This window comes from Phacochoerus africanus, chromosome 4 (genome assembly GCF_016906955.1).
Source record: "Phacochoerus africanus isolate WHEZ1 chromosome 4, ROS_Pafr_v1, whole genome shotgun sequence".
NCBI classification, from domain to species: domain Eukaryota; kingdom Metazoa; phylum Chordata; class Mammalia; order Artiodactyla; family Suidae; genus Phacochoerus; species Phacochoerus africanus.
In genome coordinates this window covers 40383041-40401196 of record NC_062547.1, presented here as the reverse complement: position 1 = coordinate 40401196, position 18156 = coordinate 40383041, and the positions used below count along the sequence as shown (strand labels likewise).

Sequence of the window (18156 nt, the reverse complement as noted above, 5' to 3'; positions counted from 1 at the left end):
TCAAAATTTTGTTTATTTCATCACAAAAATAATTGTAGTGCTTTTAAAATTGCATGAACCAGTATCAGAAGAAATTAAATGACCTGGCTTTTTGTAAAAAAAATTATGTTTTGGTTGTTTATTGCTGTGTAACAAACCACTCCAAAACTTACTGTCTTACGAAGTCACAATCATGTAGATTTATTTGTTCAACTTTCTTCAGTCTGGCCTGGCCTTACATACTAGTTCTTCTGCTGGTCTCTCCTGGGGTTTCTCATGCTGCTGCAGTTGTGCGGAGTCTTGACTAAAGCTGGAGGGTCCAAGATGGCTTAACTCACACAGTGGCATCTCAGTGGAAGGGTCTGGACGGGCGAGGCACCAAATGAGCCTTTCAGTCACCTTTCAGGGGTTCACCATGATCATTGCTCTAATTAAATACATAGGGAATATTTGATTAGCCCTGTCACCCTTATTACTGTGCTCTTTCTATGTAGGAAAGCCAAATTATATTAATTTTATTTTTACTTGAAACACCTTTTCCAGGAAAATAATGACCTGCCATACGTTGAAGAGGTTTGTGAATAATCAGTTGTTCTGTTGTGTAATTAGTGTCATAATTATTTACATTCCTTTTTTTTTTTAAACAGGCAATTGCAGGCTACTTCGATATATATTTTGAGAAGAACTGCCACAACAAGGTAAGTATTATAACTTGTCTCATATGAATTAATTATATGAAATACATTGTATTTTATTTTTGTGCCCCCGAGGTGTTTAATCATAAGCATTTTGCTGTTGTAAGCAGTCGGAGCTTGTATTTGACGTAGTAGATTAATGTACCATGATATTAGAAATCTTGTACTTCATCAGATATTTTTGAACTCTACCAATGCAGGTTGTGTTCTCTACGGGCCCCCAAAGTGCCACAACACACTGGAAACAGACAGTATTTCTATTGGAAAAGCCATTCTCAGTTAAAGCAGGTAAGAAAGAAAAGGGGAGGGAGGGAATGTCTTATTCATTCATAAGTAAATCTTCATTCATTCTACAACCACTTTTTAGGTGCCCACTGTATTTGAAGCAATAGAACATGCTAAGATAAGGTATTCTTAGAGTTTACCGTGTACATAAATTTTAGATGGCGTATCATTTCTTTAAAGAAGTTAAAGAAATCTTTTATTTAAATCTACTTTCTGCTAGCTAAAATGCTTGTGACATTATGTAACTCTTATTTCGAGTGCCAAATAATTCAAAAAATGTTTTCTTTAAGCAATCGCTAATATTTACTAAGTTGCAAGTATAATGAAAATATTTTCATTTTCATTTTCCAAGTGACTAAAGAGAAATATCACCCGTAGAAGTAAGGTGTAAATTAAAGAGAATGTCATTAAATGGTTATTATATTCATAATATATTTGTCTAAAATAAGTGAATCTATATATCTGTCTAGAATGGTCTCCACTGTGTCCACCTCATCAAATCTTATGTCGTGTTTGAAGACTGACCCAGTCTTACATTCCTTTGTTTTACACCTTATCAATTGTTTGTTGATATGAACACCTGTAGTTCTTGCACACCTCACACCTTTAGCACCAAAAGTTAGAATTTGATTGTGGAATTTTTAAAAATTTAAACTGCTTGTTACACTTAAGTTTTCTTGTCCCACCTTCACTGAAAGGCTCCTGGCTGTAGCAAAACTGAATGTACAACAATCTTTAGTGTGAAGATACTCAACATCAAATTGTTTCTCCAAGACAGGAGTTCCCGTTGTGGTTCAGTGAAAACAAACCCAGCTATTATCCGTGAGGGTGTGGGTTCCATCCCTGGCCTCGCTCACTGGTTAAGGATCCGGCATTGCAGTGTAGGTCACAGATGTACTTTGGATCTGGCGTGGCTGTGGCCTGGGAACTTCCATATGCCGCAAGCGCAGCCCTAAAAAGAAGAAAAAAAAATTGTTTCTCAAGAGTAAAATTGAGCCAAAAATAGTTGCAGAATGACTCCTACAATATATATGATTTATATGAAGTTTAAAAACATGTAAAACTACTGTGTACGCACACACATAGAGTAAAAGTAAGAAATAACACTTAGAATGATAACCACTAAATTCATCATAGTGATTACTTCTAGGAAAGAATAGAAATAGGATCAAGGAAGGCTACACAAGGGGGGTAGTGCTATATTTCTGAACTGTTTCTTTTAAAAACTGAAGAAACTATGGCAGAATGTTAAGATTCAACACAGTTGAGTGATGGTTATTATATCATTCTCTGTATGTTTAAGATATTTCATAAAATTTCATAAAATCATTTTGACTTCACTGTTGAGGCATAAAGGAATTTAAGAGATGCAAATAAGTACTATAAGAGTAAAGCTGCACCTCATTTTCATTTTTTCACTTTGATGTTGCAGTGCTATAGCAATAAAACCTTGATGTTGTCATTTTCTCTTTCTCTAAAAAGCTTGAGCACAGCAAAACTGAAATGAAGCAAACACATCCTCATTTATTGGTTTGTTTTGTTTTTGTGTAGCTCTGGTGTTTGGGTTGATTTTTGGAAATTTTAAAACAGTGGGTTTTTTCACTGTAACCATTTTATTGTCTTAATGCTAGAGTTTTAAAGGAAGTACTTATTCTTTTTTGGTCTTTTTGTCTTTTTAGGGCCGAATCTACAGCATATGGAGGTTCCCAGGCTAGGAGTCCAATTGGAGCTGTAGCCACCGGCCTACACCACAGCCACAGCAATGAGGGATCCGAGCTGCATCTACGACGATACCGCAGTTCACGGCAATGCCAGATCCTTAACTCACTGAGCTAAGGCCAGGGGTTCAAACCCACATCCTTATGGATCCTAGTCAGGTTCGTTCCCACTGAGCCACCTGAGTCAGGTTCGTTTCCCCTAGTGAAATTTTGAAATCTGAACTCTTCTCTAGCCAGTAATCCTTAGAGTAATTGATTTGATTTTTTCAGAATACCGTGAAGAAGGTGTATGATTCTAATGTTGCCCTTTGGTATCATCTGCATTCTATATTTGTTTCTTTTTTTTTTAAATTAAATTATAGTTGATTTACAGTGTTGTGCCAATTTATGCTGTAAAGTGCCTCTATCATACTTACATATGTTCTTTTTTTGTATTATTTTCCATCATGGTCTAGCCCAGAAGATTGAATAAGCTGTCTGCCCTATATGGTAGAGCTTTGTTGTTGATCCATTCTAAATGCAATATAGTTTGCATCTGCTAACCCTAGACTCCCAGTCTGTCCCACTCCCTCCCTCCTCCCCAACATTCTGTATTCCTTTCATTGCCATTGTGTAAGTACTTGTATGTAAATAATAAGGCCAGTGCATCACAAAATACTAGGCTCCCCTAAAATAGCACAACATGAGGAAGGCTTGAAAGGGGAATTTCAGAGTGAGGAAAATGTGATTATTCTCAGTTATGAGAACTTTTTTTTTTTTTTTTTAACCCTGCTAATAAGCTTCTGGCAGTGGTCCTGATGAATGGAAGCCAGAAGTTGTGGGGCCAAGTACTGAAGAGGACAAACTAGTCAGTAAAAGATCTGTCGAGATCTAGATATGCCTATCTAGATATGATTTAGAGATAGGGTATGTCCTTGAGTTTTATAGGGGAGCTAAGTTGTATAAACGTGGGATGAAATGTCTGAGGTCAGGCGAAGCAGTTGGGGCATGTATAAACTAACCAGTTCTCAGAGTTTACACAAGGCTGTGGGTTTTTCATATTTCAGAGAAATATGTGGGGTTTCTATTCAGTAGAGATTCCAGAAGGACCATATTCGCAGAAATAAACTATCCCTAGAGTAAAGGCAACTCTAGATGCTCTTAACAAAACTTGAAAACAGGTCTTAAAAGGAAAAACTAACTGCACATTTTCACTTCAGATATATGTTATGTGTTTCAAAACATACGGAGACATAAAATGTAGGGCAGTGATAAAAAAAATTGAGAAAGTAGAAATATATTGGGAAGATCTTGTACTATAGGTGAAGCAGTTTAAGGTAAACTAATAAATTAGGTATTAACATTGTGAGCTCCAGAGCAACAGCCAAAAAATTTTTTAATTAAGCAACAAAATATAGCTAATAAGCTAATAGTGGAGATAAAATAGAATCCTAAAGCGACTGTCCAATTCAAAAGAAGATAGAAACATAAACAGATGAACAGAGAACAAAAGTTATGGTAGTAGATTTAAATTCAAGCATATTGATAATTGTATTAAATATGAATGGTCTATACATCCAGATAATGGATATTATTCAGTGCTGAAAAGAAATCAGCTATCGAGCCATGAAAAGACACAGAGAAATCTTTTTTTTTTTTTTTTCTTATGGCCTTACCTGCAGCATATGGAAGTTCCTGGGCCCAGGGTTGAATCAGAGCTACAGCTACAGCCACACTGGATTCAAGCCGCATCTGCAATCTATGCCACAGCTTATGGCAGTGCTGGATCCTTAACCCACAGAGTGAGGCCAGGAGATAACATCGTATCTTCAACCCACTGAGCCACAGCAGAAACTCCAGAGAAATCTTAAACACATATTGCTAAGTGAAAGAATCCAATATGAAAAGGCTATGTACTGTGTGATTCCAACTTTGTGACATTCTGAAAAAAGCAAAACAGTGGAGACAGTGCAAAGATCAGTGATTGCCAGACACAGAGAATACAAATAAGCAGAAAACAGGATTTTATAATGACGATTGTCATTTACCTGTGTCCAGACCCATAGAATGCATAATACCATGACTGAACCCTAAGGCAAACTACAGAATTTTGATGACTGTGATGTATCATCAATGTAGGTTCATCCTTGGTTTAAAATTTTAAAAGGAAGAAAGTGTCATCCTGATGAGTGATGTTGATAATGGGGGAGGCTCTGCATTTGGGAGAAAAGAGAATATGGGAAATCTCTCTACCTTTATCTCAATTTTTTTGTAAACCTAAACCTGCTCTAAAAAAAATTGTCTTTAAAAAAATATGAATGGTCTAAACATTCCAATTAAAAAGCAGCAAGTAGTTCCCGTCGTGGCTCAGTGGTTAATGAATCCGACTAGGAACCATGAGGTTGAGGGTTCGATCCCTGGCCTTGCTCAGTGGGTTAACGATCCGGCGTTGCCGTGGGCTGTGGTGTAGGTCGCAGACGCGGCTCGGATCCCGCGTTGCTGTGGCTCTGGCATAGGCTGGCAGCTACAGCTCCCATTAGACCCCTAGCCTGGGAACCTCATATGCCGCGGGTGTGGCCCAAGAAATGGCAAAAAGACCAAAAAAAAGCAGCAAAACAGGAGTTCCTGTCATGACTCAGCTTAAAGGAATCTGACTAGTATCCATGAGGATGCAGGTTCAATCCCTGGCCTTGCTAAGTGGGTCAAGGATCTAGCATCGCTGTGAACTGTGGTGTAGGTCACAGACGTGGCTTGGATCTGGTATTGCTGTAGCTGTGGCGTAGGCCCAGTGGCTACAGCTCCAATTCAACTCCTAGCATGGGAACTTCCATATGCCACAGGTGCAGCCCTGGAAACACACACAAAAGCAGCAAAACAAAGCAAGAACTAACTAAATGTTCTCTACAGGAAACAATATAATATATTCCAGTGCCTAGTGAGATGATGTATAAAGCATTTCATCCTATTTCTCTCACTCAACGCAGCTTTAAAACCAGAATGCATGGAATAGGTCTTTGAGATCCCTGGAAAGTACACAGTGGCAGATAAATAGAGAAGATGACCACAATTCAAAGTACCACTGAATTGGTGGTGAATTTGTAATTAGTTTTCCTTTGGTATCCCCCAGTCTTGACTCCAGACAGCCTGAAACCCAGAAGAGGGCCTCCCTGCAGGCAGGAAGAACTCCCGAAGGAGTCCTCTGATTCTAGCTGGAAGAGTGGGGGAAGGGTCTCCTGATGTTCAAAAAGAGTGAGGGAAATTCCCATTTTTCTTTTCCTTTTTTTCCTCTGTTCTCTCATACCCCAGCTCTCAGGTAACCCCACAGTCATAGCAGCAAGAAACAGTGACCCACAGACACCTTAAATTTTGATGAACAGTAGGGTGTGAGAGGCTGTATTCCACTTAAATTTTACTTAAGTCAGCTGCCAGCCTCAAAAGCCTTCTGTATAACAAATCTCCGGGCACTGATTGCTTCATTGCAAATTCTCCTAACCACTTAAGAAATAAGACCAGTTCTACACAATCTCTTCCAGAAAATAGAAGAGAGCTAATTTTACGAGGGCCGTATTTCCTTGATACCAAAAATGAGACAAAGGCAGTACAAGAATATTAAACTACAGTTTTCATGCATATAGATGCAGAAATCCTCAACAAAATACTAGCAAATTAAATCCAGCAATGTATGAAAAAAAAAAAAAACACCATGACCAGTTAACTGGGTTTTATTCCAGGAATGCAAGACTGATTCAGTATTTTAAAGCCATTTAATGCAGTCCACCATGCTAGCAGTCTAAAGAAGAAAAACCAGTGGATGCAGAAAAACGCTTTGACAAAATTCAGTATCCATTTATGACAAAAAAGCAAACCAGAAATAAAAGAGAACTTCTTCAACCGGATCGAGGACATCCACATGCAGTCTACAGCTAGCATCATACTGAATAGAGACTGAATGCTTTCTCCCTGAGTTTTAAACAAGGAATAGGATGTCCACCCTCACCACTCTTGTACTCTTAAGTTGGAAGTCTTAGCCAAACAATAAGAAACAAAAAAGAATTAATAGCCGTTGGAAAGGAAGAAAAAAAGCTGTTATTATTTACAAATAATAATATGATTATAGGAGTTCCCATCATGGCGCAGCAGAAACAAATCCAACTAGGAACCACGAGGTTGTGGGTTCGATCTCTGGCCTTGCTCAGTGGGTTAAGGATCCAGCGTTGCCGTGAGCTGCGGTATAGATTGCAGACGCAGTTCGGATCTGGTGTTGCTGCGGCTGTGGCATAGGCTGGCAGCTACAGCTCTGATTAGACCCCTAGCCTGGGAACCTCCGAATGCCTCGGGTACAGCCCTAAAAACGAAAAAAAAAAAAAAAAGACAATAACATGATTATGTAGGTAACGTGATTGGGTACATAGAAAGTTCTAAGAAGTCTACCCAAAAACTACAGAAATAGTAAATGAATATAGCAAGGTAGAAATGGGCTGATTCTAAAATTTATATGCAAATGCAAAAGGCCTAGAGTAGCCAAAAAATTTTAATAAAGAACCATATTGGAATCCTTATACCATGTGATTTCTAAACTTATTTAAAAGTTACATTAACCCAGGCAGTATAGTACTGGCGTATAAAAAATAGATCTCTAGGTTAGTATAATAATAGAGAATCCAGAAATAGTCTCGTTTTTGTATAGTCAGTTAAATTTTAGCAAAAGGTCAATGTAAATTCAGTAGGAAAAGGATAGTCTTTTCAAAAAATAATGTTGGACTAACTGACTATTCATATAGGAAAATAATGAATCTCAATTCTTATCTGACAGTCTGTTACAAAAACCAACTTTAAATGGATCATACACCTAAATATAAAGTTTAAAACTAAAATTTTTAGATGATAACAGAGAATCTTAAGACATGAAGTAGGCAAAGGTTAATGAAAATGAGATGTTAGTAAAACTTCTTTGAATTTTACATATAAAATGTGTAGTGTTATTGTATATAAATTATGCCTTAGCATAGTTAATTAAGGGGGGGAAAAAAATCCCTCACGGTATTGTCAATATTTCCAGAACAAAATCCAGATTCCTTGCCGTGGCCCTTTACAATCTGAGCATTTTTCATCATTTCCAACCCCACCCTGTCACAACCCCACAGAAGCCCATCGTATCTCCAGTTATACTGCTTGCTAATTTTTTAGCTAACTTTCCTATCTTTTCTTCCTCCTTTATCTAAGATATCCTTCCACCTAGGAAGCTGTTTTGACCTCTTTCACTTGATGAATTCCACTTTTCCCTTTATAAGCTGGCTTATTTCTGTACATCTTTCCTCATTGTCCTTATAAAGTTAATTGCTCCATTCTTTGTTCTCCCAGATCAGTTCATGCACGCATCTGTGTTATATCAGTTTGCTGTCATAAAGGGTTCTAATATAAGATAAAGTTATTTGCCTCTTTCACTTCTTTTTGACCTGATGTGGTATTTGGCATATTATAAATATCCTGCTGAATGAATGGATAAGTATAGTAATATGTATTGTCACTGAAATTTGACTTCCTCTCATCACCATGGGTGACACATGCCAAAGGCATTCATCTAGCTGCTGTATTTGGTAGGCCCATTTGGTCACCTCTGATGTTCTCAGAAATTTCGGCTTGGCTGAAAAGAGTTCTCTCTTGCTGGGTTTGGTTAACTAAAACTAGTTTTTGACTCATGATGGCATAAGATTTTTAGATTAAAAATTAAATAAAGCCAAGAGTCTTATTATCAGAACAGTTCATTGTATGTTACATAGCTTATTTTAGTGTCCAGAAAGTAATAGAAGATTTTTTAACAAAATATTGTAAACATAACCTATACAGTTATTCTGTCTCGCTTGTGTATATGTGTATGTATGTTAATATTTTTGGTAGTGGTAAAGCTGGGTATTTGGGGGTAGATTGGGTATTTGGTAAGCAAGAAAAGGCAATGTGAATAGGGAATTTCTCAGGTTAAGAATTTTACATTTGGTCAAAAGCATAAAGGAACTATAAAATGATGATCCTCGTTCATTTTTGTCTTGTTTGGGGGATGTTGTTTTGGTGGTGTTTACAACCTGGTTCCAACAATAGTTCCAGAAGAATTATTCTGAACATTTGAGCACTTCTAGCGTTGTGAGAGGTAGAGACCACCCTCCCAGAATGAATACTTTCAAAGGATTTAGAGAACATGTTCTTGAAAGTTTAAATTCAGGGTGTTGTTTTTCCTTTAAAAATAATGTACGGTTTTATTGTACAAATTTATGTGTCAGTATTTATATTAAAAATTCAGATTTTTTTTACATGATCTGGCTTTGAAAAATAGGATTAAAAGCAGCCCATTTATTTCTCTCTATATATTATTAGTAAGCTTTTATGTGACAAAGAATCCATTTATTTTTTCTTTCATTTTTTTAATCTCTAAGCTTTAATAGTCATAATAATGATTTTTTTATCCCCCTTGTGGGGAAATGAAATTTTATTGCTCTGGAAGAAACTAATTTTAAAAAACCACTAGAACAAAATTGAAATCACTTTTGTTCTCGATTCAACTGCAACACTGCTTTGTGGTGTACTAATAGCCTTTGCCGACGATAAAAACAAGGTGATACAGCTCAGCTCCACAGAGAGTGTCCTTTGCAGCTCTCACCACAATGTACACACTTAACAACATCCGTCATTTTCTATCTATTTGACACTGATTAATTACGCCGATCTATTCTGGTATTATAGCCACTGCCTTGCCACTCGAGTCAGGCTTGAACAATTGAAGTGAGTGCAGCAGTGTGAACTATGTATTCATTACTGTGACCCTTTGTGCTATTTAATTAACTTAAATAAATGCTGCTTGCACCCCCGTTTTGAAATTAAGGTTTTTATAGAAATAGTTATTTTGCTAGTATTTCATTTTAAGACATGAAAATTACTGTCAGCTTAGAGACAGTTAATGTTATGACTTTTTAATTATTCAGGTATTTAATTTTGAGGCTTGTAATTTTTTTTATGAAAATTTAACAATACTATCCACTACTAGTTCATCTTGAGTTGGGCTGTCTTTCTAAATTAAAGAATACATAGAGCACTTAAATATATTCTCTGAATTTGAAATGCAGAATTCGATAGCCTGCTTTATTAGGCACCCTGGAACATTTCCATTTTGACCCTGCACTAAGGATTGCATAACACATTGACTCACTAGCCAACCTAACATTTTTTAACACATCTAATGCAACTTAGCAGCAGCCACTGGGGCACATGCCCTAAAAAGAAATATTTGCAACAATACCTTACGTACATCAACAAGAAAATGGCTAAGGTAAATATACAAAGGATTTGTTTTTTTGGTTTTTTTTGTTTTTTATTTTCCCACTGTACAGCAAGGGGATCAAGTTATCCTTACATGTATACATTACAATTACATTTTTTTCCCCACCCTTTGTTCTGTTGCAACATGAGTATCTAGACAAAGTTCTCAATGCTACTCAGCAGAATCTCCTTGTAAATCTATTCTAAATTGTGTCTGATAAGTCCAAGCTCCCAATCCCTCCCACTCCCTCCCCCTCCCATCAGGCAGCCACAAGTCTTTTCTCCAAGTCCATGATTTTCTTTTCTGAGGAGATGTTCATTTGTGCTAGATATTAGATTCCAGTTAGCTCTTGAGAATTTGTTTTTAAATAGTGGTTGAACATTTGAAATATTACCCATCGCCACTGATAATCACTCAAATGGAAATCAAAGCAGTCAGATTCTGATTGTTGTTTATCTAAATAACAAAGATGTTTTTATCATGCTCTTTCATTCTGTTTCTGTTGTTGCTTGGTTTCTGATAATGCCCAATGTTGATGAATGTGGCAGGAATGTAAAACTGGAATATAGTTTATGCCTTTTTTGAATGGTACCCCACTTCTTTTTTTGGTGGGGGGGGAGCTTTTTAGGGCCTCACCCATAGCATATGGAGGCTCCCAGGCTAGGGGTCCAATCGGAGCTACAGCTGCCAGCCTATGCCACAGCCACAGCAACATGGGATCTGAACTGTGCCTGTGGTCTACACCACAGCTCAGGGCAATGCCGGATCCTTAACCCTCTGAGTGAGGTCAGGGATCCTACCCACATCCTCAAGGATACTGTTCAGGTTCGTTAACCACTGAGCCATGACAGGACTCCGAAAGCAATCCCACTTCTGATTATTCCAGCCTAAGGAATCATCCCCAGCTTCAGTTTCCAGAACAGGAAAACCACTGATCTGCTTTCTCTCACTATGTAGTAACATCACTAATATTAAAGCATTAATATTCTTTTGGGAGTTTATATCAAAGTTATTATACAGAATATACTCCAGCTTCTTTTATCATATTTTTAAAATTCATCTTTGTATCAATAGTCTGTTCCTTTTTATTTGCCAAGTAGTATTCCTATTATGGACTTACCGTAGTTTGCATATGCATTCAGTTGCTTCTAGACTTTTGGATTGTTTTCAGTTAGGGGCCAATATGGATAAAATTGCTATGAACAGGGAGTTCCCTGGTGGCCTAGCAGTTAAGGATTTGGCATTGGCATTGTTATGGCATGGAGTCAATCCCTGGCCCAGGAATTCACGCATACCATGGGCATAGCCAAAAAAAAATTGCTGTGAACGTTCATGGAAAAGTCTTTGTGGGAGTTCCCGTCGTAGCCCAGTGGTTAATGAATCCGACTAGGAACCATGAGGTTTCAGGTTCGGTCCCTGCCCTTGCTCAGTGGGTTAACAATCCAGCGTGGCTGTGAGCTGTGGTGTAGGTCGCAGACGCACCTCGGATCCCGTGTTGCTGTGGCTCTGGTGTAGACCAGCAGCTACACCTCTGATTAGACTCCTAGCCTGGGAACCTCCATATGCCAAGGGAGCGGCCCAAGAAACGGCAAAAAGACAAAAAAAATAATAATAAAAATAAAAAAAGTGTGGAGATATACATTTTTCTTTTCCTTTTCTATTTTTAATTTTTTTATTATAGTCGATTTACAGTGTTCTGTCAACTTCTGCTGTACAGCAGGGTGACCCAGTTATACATACATATATATATAAATATATATATATATATATATTTTTTTTTTTTGGTCTTTTTAGGGCTGTACCCATGGCATATGGCGGTTCCCAGGCTAGGAGTCCAATCGGAGCTGTAGCCACTGGCCTACACCACAGCCACAGCAATGCAGATCCGAGCCATGTCTGCAACCTACACCACAGCTCACTGCAACGCCGGATCCTTTAACCTGCTGAGCAAGGCCAGGGATCGAACCCACGTCCTCATGGATACTAATCAGGTTTGTTAACCACTGAGCCACAACAGGAACTCCTATACACTCCTATATATAGATTCTTTTACTCACATTATCCTCCATGTTCCATCACAAGTAATTAGATATAGTTCCCTGTGCTGTACAGCAGGATCTCACTGCTTATCGACTTCAAAGGCAATGGTTTGCATCTACTGACCCCAAACTCCCAGTCCATCCCACTACCTCCCCTCCCCCGTGGCAACCACAAGTATGTTCTCCATGTCCATGAGTTTGTTGCTTTTCTGTAGATAGGTTAATTTGTGCTGTATATTAGATTCCAGTTATAAGTGATATCATATGATACTTAGTCTCTTTCTGACTTATTTCACTTAGTATGGGAGTCTAGTTCCATCCATGTTGCTGCAAATGGCATTATTTTGTTCTTTCTTATGGCTGAGTGGTATTCCATTGCGTACATGTGCCACATCTTCTTAATCCATTCATCTGTCTGTGGACATTTAGGTTGTTTCCATGTCTTGGCTGTTGTGAATAGTGCTGCAGTGAACATGTATCTTTTGGAAGGAAAGTTTTGTATGGATATATGCCCAGGAGAGGGATTGCTGGGTCATACATGGTAGTTCTACATTTAGTTTTCTGTGGAAGCTCCATACTGTTTTCCATAGTAATTGTACCAATCTACATTCCTGCCAACAGTGTAGGAGGGACCTATATTTTTCATTTCTCTTGGGTAACTACCAAGGAATGGGGCTACTGGGTCTTACTTTAACTTTGTAAGAAACTACTAAACTTTTTCAAAATCACTATACTATTGAACATTCCTACCACCATTCTGTGTTCATGGCTCCACATCTTTGTCAGCACTTATTAAAGGGCAGTCCTTTTAAGTCTGTTACATGTATATGTAGTGACAACTGTGGGGTTTTTTGTTTTGTTTTGCTTTTTTTTAGGGCCGCACCCGAGGCATGTGAAGGTTCCCAGGCCAGGTGTCCAATTGGAGTTGTAGCTGCCAGCCTACACCAGAGCCACAGCAACGTGAGATCCGAGCCACATCTGTGATCCACACCACAGCTTATGGCATTGTCGGATCCTCAACCCACTGAGCAAGGCCAGGGATCGAACCCACAACCTCATGGTTCCTAGTCAGATTTCTGCTGCACAATAATGGGAACTCCAGCTGTGTTTTTAATTTACATTTGCCTAACGACTCTTGATGTTGTACATCTCTTCATATGTTTATTGGTCATTTGTATGTCTTTTTTGGTGAGGTTTCTTTTAAAATATTTTCTTCAATTTTCGGTTGGGTTGTCATCTTATTATTGAGTTTTAAAAATCTTTATATATTGTGGATACAACTTCTTTGTCAAATATTTTTATCCCAATTCCTGGTTTGTCTTTTAATCTTCTCAACATCTTTTGTGCTTTTGTGTCCTAGTTAAACCTTTGCTACTCTTAACATGGCAGTTTTTCTTACATGATTCTTCTAAAAAGTTTATAGTTTTGCCTGTACGTTTAGGCTTATAGTCTATTTCATATTAATTTTTAAGAGTAATAGTTGTCTTCTCCCATATGTATATTAGGTTGTTTCATCATCATATCTTGAAAAGACTGTTTTTTCCCATTTAATTATCTTGGTGCCTTTGTCAAAAATTGGTAGACCATATATGTATAGGTCTGTTTCTTAGCCTTATTTTGTTTGATCTGTCCGTCTGTTCTTACACCAATAAGACACTGTATGGTGATTTAAGTCCTCCTACTTTGTTGTTTTTCAAAATTGTTTTCACTATTCTAGATCCTTTAAATGTCCATATAAATTTTAAAATCAACTTGTTAATTTCTTTTTTTTTTCTTCTTCTTGGGGCTGTACCCATAGCATACAGAAGTTCCCAGGCTAGGGGTTGAATCGGAACTATAGCTGCTAGCCTACTCCACAGCCACAGCAACGCCAGATCCAAGCCATGTCTGCAACCTACACCACATCTCACAGCAACACCGGATCCTTAACCCACTGAGCAAGGTCAGGGACCGAACCTGCATCCTCATGGATGCTAGTCAGATTCGTTTCTGCTGAGCCATGACAGAAACTCCCTCAACTTGTTAATTTCTACAAAAATCCTGCTAGGATTTTTATTGGGATTGTGTTGAATCTATAGATTACTTTAGGGAGTATTGACATCTTAAGTATTGAATCTCATCCACAAGCAAAATTTATCTCCTCATATACTTAAATCATCATTAGCAGTGTTTCATGGATATGTCGTACATTTATTTCAAGTATAATAGGCTTTTTCATTGCTTTTTTTAAATGCTATTCTTTTAATTTCAGCTTCTAATTCTTCATTGCTCACAAATGCAGTTAACTTTTTATATTGATCTTATATCCTGAGATTGCTAAGCCTTCTTCTAGTTCTAGTAGCTTTTTTTTTCCATATTGCTTTAGGATTTTCTTTGTGTAAGACCACGTGGTTTACAAGTAAAGACTGTTTACTTTTTTTCCCAATCTCTATTTTTTTGTTTTGTTTTGTTTTTTTTCCCTTCTCGCCTCATCTTAATACCCTGACTAGGACATCCAATAGAATACTAACTAGCAGTGGTCAAAATGAGCATCCTGACCCCAGTCTTAGGAAGAAAGCATTCAGTCTTTAACCATTGATAATGATGTTATCTCTAGTGCACATAGATTTTTCTTTATCAGGTTGAGGAAGATTCCTTCTATTCCTAGCTTGCTGAAAGCTGTGATAAATTAATTTTGTCAGAGGCTTTTTTACACGTGTGTGAGACAATCATGATTTTTCTCTTTTGTTCAAAGGCTTTTGAATCTATGTTCATGAGAGATACTTACCTTTCTTCTTACAAATTTATTTTGGTATCAGGATAATTCTGCCCTCAAAAGATGAGTTGGGGAGTAGTCCTTCCTCTGGTTTTTGTGCTATTTGTATTTTATATTATTTTTCTTAAACATTCGATATAATTCCCCGTGAGGACTTTTGGGTCTGTCTTCTTTGTTGTCTAATATATATTTAAAGTTAGTAATCTTTTCTCTAAGCACTGTTTTAGCTGTAGGCCACCTATTTTTGTATGTTGTGTTTCATTATCATTCAAATCAAAGTGCTTTCTATTTTTCTTTGTGATTTTTATTTATTTATTTATGTAGTCTTTTCTAGGGCCACACCTGCGGCATGTGGAGGTTCCCAGGCTACGGGTCTACTCAGAGCTACAGCTGCCAGCCTACACCAGAGCCACAGCAACACGGGATCCAAGCCGCATCTGTGACCTACACCACAGCTCACGGCAACACCAGATCCTTAACCCACTGAGCAAGGCAGGGGATCAAACCCACAACTTCATGGTTCCTAGTCGGATTCGTTAACCACTGAGCCATGACGGGAACTCCCAGGTTTCTTTTTTGGTGTCATTTTCTGAAGAATTTCCTTTAACATTTCTTATAGTGCAGGCCTCCTGGAAAATAATTTTTTACTTCTGTTTCTTTGAAAAAAAATTTTTTATTTTTCTTTTTTTTAAGGATTTTTCTGGATATAAAATTCTTGATAGCTTTTCTTTCATCACTTCAATCAGATGTATCTAGCTGATGAAAATATTAAAGTCATGCTTTTCTCTCTTCCCTTATTTGTAATATGTCTTTTTCCCTGGCTGTTTTATTTTATTTACTTATTTATTTTTTGTCTTTTTAGGGCTCAACCTGTGGCGTGTGGAGATTCCCAGGCTAGGGGTTGAATCAGAACTGTAGCCGCTGGCCTACACCATAGGCATAGCAGTGCCAGATCCAAGCCACATCTGAGACCTACACCACAGCTCATGGCAGTAGTGGATCCTTAATCCACTGAGCAAGGCCAGGGATCGAACCTGCATTCTCAGGGATGTTAGTCAGATTTGTTTCCACTGAGCCAGAATGGGAGATTCTCCCTGGAGGAGTTCCTGGATATTTTAAAGATAATCCTTTTTATCATTTGTTTTCAGGGAGTTAAGATGTGTCTTGTTGTGTTTCTGTTATTGTTGTAACTTTTATTCTGTTTGCAGGCCTCCATTTGCAGCTCTTTAGAGGTCTAGACATTTTTTAATGATGTCAAACATTGTAAATGTTATGTTGCTGAATGTTTGGATTTTGGTTATTTTCTTTTAAAAAAAAGTATTGAAGTTTGTTTTGGGCAGGCAATTAGGTTATTTAAGATTATCTTGATGATGGAGTTCCCTTCCTGGCTCAGTGGTTAACAAAACTGACTAGGAACCGTGAGGTTGTGGGTTCAATCCCTGGCCTTGCTCACTGGGTTGAGGATCTGGCATTGCCGTGAGCTGTGGTGTAGGTTGCAGACGCGGCTTGGATCCCGAGTTGCTCTGGCTCTGGCGTAGGCTGGCAGCCATAGCTCCAATTAGACCCCTAGCCCGGGAACCTCCATATGCTGTGGGAGAGACACTAGAAAAGGCAAAAAGACCAAAAAAAAAAAGGACTACCTTGATGTTTACAACAATGTTTTAAAGCTTTGTTAAGGAGTGCTGGAGTGACCTTTACTCTTAAGGTAGTTTAATGCTAAAGCACAAAGTCTGATGTTTCCAGTGAATCATCCTAAGTGTTCAACAGTTTCCTTTTATTCTGGCTGCTTGGAATTCCAACATCTCCCAGCCCTGTGTGAGCTTTGGGAATTGTTCAGCTTATTGCTCCTTAAGAGTTGTTCTTGGCCTAAAATAACGAATTTTCCCATGCACACACAGAGATCAGTATTTAAAGTCTCAAGAGAACTCAATGCAGATTCTGGAACTCTTATCAAAAATAACATTTAAAATTAATTGTATCTTCTTTTTTTCCCGCCTAATAGTACTGCGTCCATATTCTTAATTTCTATTTCATGTTGTATTGCATTGGGTAGAGCATTCAAGAACAGTGTTAAATAGGAGTTCCTGTCGTGGCTCAGCCGAAAGGAATCTGACTATTTATTATCCATGAGGACGCATGTTCCATCCCCGGCCTCACTCAGTGTGCTGAGGATCCAATGTTGCCGTGAGCTATGGTGTAGGTTGCGGACTCATTTTGGAACTCGCATTGCTGTGCTGTGGCATAGACCTGCAGCTACATCTCTGATTCAACCTCTAGCCTGGGAACCCCCATATGGCTTGGGTGGGGCCCTAAAAATAAGACCAAAAAAAAAAAAAAAGAAAGAGAGAGAGAAGAAGGAAGGAAGAAAGAAAGGAAAGAAATTAGGAACATCTCACAACCAAGAAACAGAAGTACTGAGTCTACCTTGTTACTTTTCTGCTGGACTGTTTTCCTTGAATTCTGAAACACATTTTTTGCCTTTCTTCTATAGGTGAAGGCTTGAAAGGAAAGATTACAGTGCACAAGAATAAGAAAGATCCACGTTCTCTCATTGTGACCCTCACATTGAATAATTCAACTCAGACTTATGGTCTCCAGTGAAAAGGCCAAAAAAGCCCAACTAATTTGCAGTTTTTATTGTGGGGGAGGGGTGAGTAGGGACCGAGGGCGTGGTGATGACAGATCCTTTCTGAGCCTCCTCACTTTTCGAGGAGAATGGTAGGAATCTGGTAATTCATCTCAGGAAGGGACTGGTTGATCCTAGTGATCAACCCACATGACCACGTTTTTGGAGGTCTAATCAGTGAGTTTTAGCCAAATGTAACCTCTACATTGAATTTAGCTGCATTAAAAATCATTTAAATTGGCCTGAATTTGAAGGAGAGAGACTCTTTTGTTGTTTTTAATAAGTTTCTTACTATAAATTTTAAGAGCTAGTAACTGATTACTTATTTGGATAATGTTTTATTAAACTAGTAACTGTACACAAGGTATTTTACATGTCTTATTGCAGATTTCCTTTCTGTATTTGCTACATGTCAGGATATAATACATTAAAAGAGCAAGTGTAAGGGACTGAAATATGGAAAAGAGACCACACAAACCATATTTGCAGACAGCTTAGTTGATTGTCCTATAGTTCTGTTCTCATTTTGTAGCTTCTTCTCTCTGTAAATATTAGCTATATAGTTTTCTAGTATTGCCCAAGAAATATAGTTTCAATACATTTGCCTTAGGTTTCATAAAAGTTTTTGAAAATTGGGATAAAGATGAACTTATTTACAAAAACCTTTTTTAAACTAGATTTATGTGCAAAGTTCAGCTTATAACTGTTAATATACTTATATCACTCTATACAGTTGTGTCATTTACAATTATTGACTCAGTTTGAAATGCA

General features: G+C 37.9%; 1 protein-coding gene across 1 annotated transcript in view; it reads left to right on the top strand.

Annotated features, from left to right (window-relative positions):
- The window catches only part of PRMT3 (protein arginine methyltransferase 3), a 135279-nt gene extending 117647 nt beyond the window's left edge, over positions 1 to 17632 (top strand). The window contains exons 14-16 of the mRNA XM_047776135.1: positions 627 to 677; positions 875 to 962; positions 17251 to 17632. Of these exons, the coding sequence (XP_047632091.1) occupies positions 627 to 677; positions 875 to 962; positions 17251 to 17360 (249 nt within the window). The 3' untranslated portion in view covers positions 17361 to 17632. The remainder of the gene's footprint in view (positions 1 to 626; positions 678 to 874; positions 963 to 17250) is intronic.
- Positions 17633 to 18156: the final 524 nt, after the last annotated feature.